This window comes from Diabrotica virgifera, chromosome 7 (assembly GCF_917563875.1).
Source record: "Diabrotica virgifera virgifera chromosome 7, PGI_DIABVI_V3a".
In the NCBI taxonomy this organism is placed as follows: domain Eukaryota; kingdom Metazoa; phylum Arthropoda; class Insecta; order Coleoptera; family Chrysomelidae; genus Diabrotica; species Diabrotica virgifera.
Window position 1 is genome coordinate 249,399,985 of NC_065449.1, and position 9,208 is coordinate 249,409,192.

General features: G+C 33.6%; 1 protein-coding gene across 1 annotated transcript in view; it reads left to right on the forward strand.

The window, feature by feature from the left end:
• Window positions 1–116: 116 nt before the first annotated feature.
• LOC114325267 (high mobility group protein 20A-like) overlaps window positions 117–9,208 on the forward strand; it is an 18,963-nt gene continuing 9,871 nt past the window's right edge. The window contains exons 1-5 of the mRNA XM_028273278.2: window positions 117–373; window positions 428–735; window positions 3,812–4,072; window positions 7,348–7,550; window positions 7,721–8,012. Coding sequence (XP_028129079.2) covers window positions 258–373; window positions 428–735; window positions 3,812–4,072; window positions 7,348–7,550; window positions 7,721–8,012 — 1,180 coding nt within the window. The 5' untranslated portion in view covers window positions 117–257. The remainder of the gene's footprint in view (window positions 374–427; window positions 736–3,811; window positions 4,073–7,347; window positions 7,551–7,720; window positions 8,013–9,208) is intronic.

Consider the following 9,208-nt stretch of genomic DNA (forward strand, 5'->3'; position numbering starts at 1 on the left):
TAAAATTTTATTTAATAATAAAAAGCACTAACTTTTATAGATATCCCTTAATATTTAACAATTATAAAGTAAAACCACTTTACTTTTTTTATCGAAATCAACTTCTTTCAAATTTTGTGACAAACGAAGATTATTGTGACGTTTTATTTTTTACATTTGGTTTTGTTGATGTTGGTTTTTCTACCATGTGAAGTAAAATTAGAAGTAATATAATATTTTTGGGCCAAATTGGTAACCTTTTAATAATTCGTTTCGAAATGGATTCGACTAATTTTCAAATAAAAGTAAAATCGGAAACTAATCTAGAAGGAGAGGCAACAGATGAAGCAAATAATCTACTGAGGAATGGTATTTTAGTAGAAACAAGCAAGGGGTATTTACCAAAATAATGATGTAATCTAATCCATTAACATATGTTTAATTTCAGCTTAATTTGCATGTCGCTGAACGATGCTCTATCCTTAGATTTAAATCTATCTGTGGATGATCTGAGGAATGTGGCTGCTAAGTTAATATCTCAACAGAACATTGTGGGGCACCCTCCAAAACTATCCCACAGCCTTAACTGTGATAGCGATGGATTCTCCAGCGAGTGCAGCGATATCAGCACCACAACATCTGGATCTACAGTACAATCTCCTTTCAAATCACTTCCACCTTTGCTTTCGGATAGGATTATCAATAAGTTTGAACCTGAGATTAGTATCACTGAGAGTAAAATACCGTTTACTACAGGTAATACATTTTTTGTAGTATATTTGCTAGATTTATGTTATTTAAGTGGTTGACGATTTTAGTGTGTTTTTAAAAAGGGTCTGCTTGTTCAGTTCAGGGGTCCCACAATGGTGGGACTGTGGGTGGATCCGTTTCATTTGTTTATTATTATTTTTGATGTGTTGGGAAGGGCCATACCTTACCTAAGGGCATTATTCTGTTTCATCTATAGGTATCCATCCTATGGAGTTTTAATAAATGTTATTTATTAAGCGCAACAGGCCTTTTAGGCCTAGGGCTAAAATGTTTACATTTCTCATTACATAAATAATAGAATAAATAACTTAATATAACTTACATAACTTATAAATTTTATTTAATTACACTTCAGTCTTTTTATACACTCCTTCACCACATCCCTCCATCTCCTCCTGTCCAATGCTAGTTCTTTCCATCTCTCAATATTACTTTTCTTCAAGTCTTCATACACACTGTCCTTCCATCTTTTCCTTGGCCTGCCTTTCCTCCTCTTTTGTATTGGTCTTCGTGAGAGTACCATTTTTGGCATTCGTTTACTTCCCATTCTCTCGATGTGCCCCAAGTATCGTATTCTCTGTGCTTTGATCGTCATCGTGATTGTTGACTCTTGATATAGTTCTTCCAATTCTTTATTGGTTCTTCTCCACTGACCTTCTATTTTCACACCTCCATATATTGCTCTTTGCATTTTTCTCTCCCATCTTTCTAAAAGGTCTGTTTCTGACTTTTTGAGCACCCATGTTTCGCATGCGTATGTTACTGTAGGTCTGATAACAGTCTTATAAATTCTTATTTTTGTTTTTCTTGATTCATATTTCAATAATGTGCGTAGTGCTCCATATTTTTTATTTCCTTTAGCTATTCTTGCCTTTATTTCCCCTTCTTCATGACCATTTTCATCTATTTTGGCTCCCAGGTAAATAATTTCTTTGGCTCTTTTGAACGAGTATGTTTTTTCTCCATCTATTTGTACTACATATATTATGATGTTATTCTATTTTTCTTTTTGTATCTCTCCCATTATCATATACTTTGTCTTTTCTTCATTTATTTTAAGTCCGAATTTTTTGGCTTCTGTTATTATGTTTTTCATTAACTTTTGTAGTTCTTTTTTGCTTGTTGCTAATAGCGTCAGATCATCTGCAAATTGATGCATTGGTGGCCGTTTTTAAATATCGTTTCTTGCAAGTTTATTCTGCTTTTCCTGATTATTTCTTCCGTTTTAATCAAGTATGCACCTTTAATGCAACTACAGTAGGAAAAATGAAAGAATACCCATGAACGAACATATAAAACACCCTGTATTTTCCTGTCACTGTGTCACACAAAAAATTGGCCAGCGCAAGTAGATGTAATAATTATTGTTACATGTACTTGCATTGAACAATTTTATTTGTGACACGGTGACAGGAAAATACAGCGTGTTTTATATGTTTGTTCATGGGTATTCTTTCATTTTTCCGACTGTATATAATATTTAAAGGGTTTTTACCCTAATATTTCTTTGGTGGCTCAGCTGGCATCCAACCTACATAAAAAAGGTGATGTTACTAAGATGGAGAACTATAGACCAATAAGCCTTCTTCCATCATTCTCAAAAATATTCGAAAAAGCAATATATTCCAGACTACAAAACTTTTTTACTACAAACAACTTATTTAGTAGGTTGCAGCACGGTTTCCTTGCAGGGAGGTCAGTTGAGACAGCTAACTATGATTTTATATCAAAAATTTTAGAAAAACTAGAGTCAAAAATGAAAACACTAGGTGCTTTTTTAGACCTATCTAAGGCTTTTGATAGCCTAGATCATGCTCTCCTATTGCAAAAATTATATTGTTATGGAATACAGGGACCAGCATTGAAATGGATAAAATCATTTCTTACAGATAGATCACAAAAAGTATGCTTGGAGAAACAGGGATGTAAGGTTTACTCTGAACTGATAAACTTAAAATTAGGTATATCACAGGGAAGCGTTTTGGGGCCTTTTCTCTTTTTGGTCTATATAAATGACCTGACAAATGCGGTGATTAGTGGTTCCTCAAACCTTGTAAACTTTGCTGATGACTCAAACGTACTATTTTGGGAAGAAACATTAGAAACACTCCTCACAGTGGCAGAACAAACTCTGGACAAGGCTGAACAGTGGTTCAGTGGAAATAGGCTGGTGCTTAATACTGATAAGACAATATTTGTTTACTTCAGAACCAGCTAATCACGAGAAGAGTTCCCAGATACAGTCAATCTTCTATCACAAAACACAGAACCTTCTAGATCAGTTAAGTTTCTTTGTCTTCATATTGACCAGAACTTGAATTGGGGGAACAAATAAAAAATGCGACAATAAAACTAAATAGAGCCTGCTACTCATTAAGAGTTTTAAAAAGCTATCTAGACCAGGGAATCTTACTATCAGTATATTATGCAAACTTTTATTCTATTATGCGATATGGAATAATCTTCTGGGGTGCTTCGGTGAATAGCTCAACTGTCTTCATAGTCCAAAAAAGGCAGTCAGAGTGATCCTAGGACTAAAGGCGAGAGAATCCTGTAGAGGCCAAGTCAAATCACTTAATATACTCACTTTCTCAGCTATCTATATATATGAATGTATTATGTTCCTCTTTAAAAATTTTACTTTGTTTTATCACCTGCTACCAAATCATGAATATAACACAAGAAGCCTTAATTTGAATATTCCACTTCACAGATTGTCCTTAACAGAGAGAAGTCCTTTGTATGCATGTGTTAAATTTTACAATAGTCTACATCTGACATTCAACAGGAAACAAGATATAAAGCTTTTAAAAGAACGGTTTTTCAACACCTGGTTAACATTGAGCCCTATACTGTGGTGGAGTACCTGGCCTATCAGCCTTGATCAGCATAATATATGTAATTTGTATTGTTTGTATATTTTGGTGTATTGTTAATATATTTTTTTAATATGTGATTATTAGTAATGTGATGTTATTTTTGCTCAATTATGTTAAAAGTTTATGCGAATAAAAATTTACTCTACTCTACTCTACTCTAAAATTACTTTGTGATTTTGTAGATGATGTCAAAGCGACAGACAAAATCGGGATTGATCCAGTAATTGAACCAGTGATCACTATAGCACCTTTAAAAATTTCCATCGATGTAGTCAAGCCGAAGAAAAACAGAGGTGGGTGGCCGAAAGGAAGAAAACGGAAACCTGAAGTTTTGAATTTACCTCCCAAAGCACCTGCAACTGGATATACATTGTATCTAAACGAGCAGAGAAAACACTTCAAAGACAGCAATCTAGCATTTCACGAAATCACTAAAGTTATAGGTAAGTATTTTATTTTAGGTTATAAATATTTAGATTTAGAAGTTTTCTGACTATATTTTCCCAATCTTTACTTTTTTTGCACACAATTGTTTTCGTTCTTCCTATGGTGCCTATTTTTGTTCCGGATGTTGACAATCAGCATGGCTATTCTCACTTTGCTTGCTACTATTCAGACTAGTCTATAGTCTGTTTTTAAACCAAGAAGAGTAATTCAAATTTCCCGCGCCATAAAGCTTGTTTGTAATTGGTCCAACCTCAGGCAAGTTTACTCCACTGTTATCAAATTTTGACACTAATGACATTTATAAAATTTTGACAATATTGGCATTTCATAGGTTAATTAAATTATGGGCCATTCCACGAACATATGCCTGTTTTGGATTACTTCGACAACGAATATTTTACTGTGCAACATAAGAAGTACGAAAGTAAATGGCGCTAATAATTATTCCAATAAACAACAATTTAATTTGCAATTTACTTTCGTTCTTCTTATTTTGCACAGTAAAATATTCGTTGTCGAAGTAATCCAAAACAGGCGTATGTTCGTGGAATAGGGTATATATCAGTTTTTTTTATATTTTCTGCGTTATTCCTTTAATTTTTAGATTTTTAGTCTGTTTTTATATAACTAACAGTTGTTTTTAGAACTTGTTAGCGACATATTAGTATAATATAATATTTATGGATTACTGTTAAAGGTTGATATGATCAACCTAAAAAGAAGATGTATTTGGTGATATTTCTAGTGACTTTCTTGGGTGTGAATCTGTCTTTTTAGTTTACTCCTCTTGGTTTAAAAACAAAGCTTAATTGTAGATGTATTGAACCACTTTCTCAGGTTTTAAAGCCAGAATATTCTTCTTTTCCCTGGCCATCTCTTTCCAAATACCTTTCCCTGAAGAGTGAGTTGCAACAAGCCATATCTCTGTTCGTACCTCATAACATGGTCAATAGGGGGCATCGAAAAAGGCGAAAAATTTTTTTTTTTGCAATGGAAAAGTAATACCTTACAAAAGTTGCCCAATCAACTGTTAAGTATTTTATTAAAATTTTTTCGAAATTGGAAAATATCTTCTGCCACCCCAAGACAATTAAAAATTTTGAAAAAATGTTAACAGACGAAAACAATTTTTATTTCGAAACGAAAATGTAATAGCTCACAAAAGTTGCCTAACAACTATTTAGTATTTTATTAAAATTGCGTTGAAATAAAAAAATATTTTCTGCCCCCCACGGCAACTAAAACTTAGAAAAAATACATTATTATCCGAATTTCTTTTGTAAGGGAAATGTAATACCTTATAGAACTTGAATAAATAAATTCGGTTTAAATTGGAAAATATTTTATGGTTTCACAAGGCAATTAAAAATTTTACTTAAGAAAAGTATACTAAAACATTCTTTTTATAACAAAATAGCCTAACTTATCCGTCTCCCTGACGTCACCCAAGTTTTTTAATACTAAAATAAATATAAAGCAAAGTACAAAATTAGGTATATAAATATTACAAAAAAATATGGTAAAAGCATTCTATTCGAAGATGTCTTCCGATTTAGCATTAAAGTGAGGCATAGTTTTTCTGGAATCAATTCAAGTTTTTATAAATCCATCCCTCGAATACGCTCCACAAACTGCTAGAGAAGCTTGTGTCACAAGTTTAACACATCGTTCTACACATTGTTTGTGGCAGATATTTCTCAATCTCAATGTTAAAAGGGTCTAAGTTAGAATTCTTAATAAAATCTCGCAGATTGTCACTCGAAAATCTAGAAAATATAGGTGGTTCTGTAAGGTGATATTCTTGTTAGTTAATTAACTCAAAGTAGTCGTTTGAATCAAAATTTTTATAGGAGAAAGTTTGAAGACCCTCACGTTTTTTGATTTGGTCACTGGCAAACTTCTTTTGATGTCCAAGGGGTAGATCATTTTAATGCCGCAGACATACAAACCACTGAAGCGGTTTTTTAAGATGTTCTAACAGCCATATTACATCACCCTTAACTCCAATATTTACGACTGTTTCGTCACATGCAATAGCTGGATTTGATACTTTCTGATATACCAGACAGCGGATACCCATATCCGAAATATTTGCACCCTGGCTCATGCACAAGTGTTATGTGTTCTTCCACGATCGGTTGACCATAAAACTTGGTGCTGTTTTTTACTTGAGCTAAAGTTTTGTCTTTGCGTCGGTAACTTTCTCCTTTTACCGTTGTTCTCTCTGACTATATTTGTTTTTGTTTTCCCTATCAATCGAGCTTATCACCATTTTTCTGGGACCTCTTTGATTTAATAGAAATTTGCGCTCATCCGGAGGTACTTTTTGAGATTTTCTATACAAAGGCAATTAATCAGAGTGTCACATTTGCATGCTGCAAGATCGAAACATGTAGTTTTACTTTTGTTCTTAAAGCATTGAATTTTATTTTTGTAAAATTCACTGTTTTGCCTGTTCTTAAATGGTTTCATAAGTTTCATATATTTGTCATGATAGGCTTTTAAAAGCTGAATAATTCTTGTATGTTAAATTATTGGAATTAAAGCCTTTTTCCATATTTCCTCCAATTTAATTGCAACCTGTTCGGCAATACCAGAAAATTCTGACTCTTTCTTGCTGAGTTTTTTATCCTCTTGCAACCACAAAACTTCATCGCTTGTTTGTATTTCGGTAAAACATTTTCAGGTATATTTGGTGATTGCCCAAAAATGGGGCGGTCCACAGCACATCTTGATTTTATTCCCCATGGTCCTGGTTTATCTATTTTAAAAATCTTTAATTTACAAACAACAATACAAAGTAAGGCTTCGCACCAAACATAAGTGAAAATTAGACGCACGGACTCACGAAGCGGGACATTTCAAAGGGGTTGGGGAGACTGAAAAAACAAATAAAACTTTAAATATGGTTTAAATTTGTAATTGACAACATTTTAAGTTTTCTTTAATTGATCTTAGATCGAGTTAGCACATATTTTATTTCCATAAAAATCAGATATTTAATAAAATTCAAGGTCGTTGGGGGCAGAAAATGCGCTTAGGAAAAAAAAATTAAAAATACTAATATGCTGAAAAATAACACTAGCAACTTTTTCACGCTATTAGATATAACATTTCCAATTTTTTCGATGCATCCTAATGGTCAAGATATTCTAGTGTGCACTCTTTGCTTTGATCGCATCAATCTTGGTCTTTCACATATGTTTTTACATTTCAAAAAAACAATGATTCGCTCTACTTTCTCAGTTTTTGACATTATTATATATTACAGGAAACAGATGGTCTAGTTTAACCTTAGAAGAGAAAAAACCGTATTTGGAAAAGGCAGAGGAAGATAAAAAGCGCTACAGGGAAGAACTAAAGCAATATAGACAATCCGATGCTTATAGGGCTTATCTTACAAAAAAGCGAAAAAAGAGATTGCAAAACAATGTCATGTCAGAGAGTGATATGGATGCTACTGATGATTTTGATGTAAGTAATTACTATTAAGGTGACATACATACATTAATTTGTATGTTTTTATGTACAAATCACATCACATCTCACAGCAAACATGATAGTTGATGTATGACACGAAATGTCACATTAGTTCTTATGTGAAACCATGATTTCTGTTACCTAACACACTTTTCTCATAACAGGAGGAAGATAACGAAGAACTGTACTGCCGGACGTGCGATCAGTGGTTCCACAATCTTCACAACAAACGCGAACATCTTCAAGGGAAGCAGCACCTTCAGTCAGTGGCGGGTAACATTACCAGAGCGCTGAACTCCGAAGCTGAAGCCGCAGCTACTACCAGTACGTTCAGTACTTCCTTAGATGAATCTAGTTTGGATGGTATGCCTAACGTGAGGTTGAGCGGCAACGCCGCGGGTACTAGTTCGGGAGATGTCTGCGATGCTATGACGCATTTGGCAACATTGGTTACTAGTAAGTGATAGTTTGATGTATGATTTTTATTTGTCAAGTCTATTGTATGTTGTCAACGAGATCTTAATATGAGCACAGTAGAATTTCTGGCCAATTAGGCCACTTCTTCTTCTTGCAGTTCCTTCTCCTATCGGAGGTTGGCTATCATCGCAGCTATCTATACCTTATTGGCGGCTGCTCTGAAAAGATCTACTGAGCTGCAACTATACCACGCTTAAGTTTTCCAGCTAGGAAATTCTTCTTCTACCTAGGGATCTTTTTCCCTTAATTTTGCCCTGCATTATGAGCCTTAGTATCTCATATTTCGCTTTAGTAATGCGGCCCAAATATTCCAGCTTTCTTGTTTTGATGTTCTTTATCACCTCACAATCCTTTTGTAGTCTTCTTAACACTTCTGCATTCGTAACTCGTTGGATTCACGCTATTTTCAAAATCCTTGTATAGCACCATATCTCAAATGCTTCCAACTTCTTTATGTTGTCTACTTTTAGTGTCCAGCTTTCCATTCCGTACAACAAAGTCGAAAACGCGTAGCATCTTAGGGCTCTTATTCTCAGCTCCAGAAGAAGGTCTCGATTAAACATTTTTTTCATGTTTATAAATGTTTTTCTTGCAATTTCGATGCGTGCCCTGATTTCTCTACCTTGGTCGTTGTTTTCTGTTACCCAGGTTCCCAGATATTGGTAGTTATTCATTCTTTCTACTTATTTTCCCTCGATATCTAGCCTTCCTACTGTGTGTTGCTAAGAAATAATCATGAATTAGGCCACTAAACGGTTTTAATTTAGTTTTCTTGGCTGAATTTTATAAATCTCTAACATAAGTCATTATGAATATTTTAACCCGTAGTATTTGCTTTGTGTTTAAATTTCATACCAAGTTTTCATTATTTTTGTCAATTCCCCAAATTTTTCGTGAATATGGCAACGCTGTGCGAAAATGTCAACGTCAAGTTGACATTCAACATGCAGCGATGACATTCATTAATATAATAATTACACTTTTATAAAAAAGAGCTTTTTATAGAAAACCTTTTTATTATTTATAGGAGAGAATATAAAATAATTTAGCGATATAAAATACTTAAAATTCCAAAAATTACACTGTAATAAAAAAGTACTTTTTATAATATCACGGTTTTATTATTGTATATTATAAGGACACAACATGTTTGGAAAGAATAATTAACTTAGAAA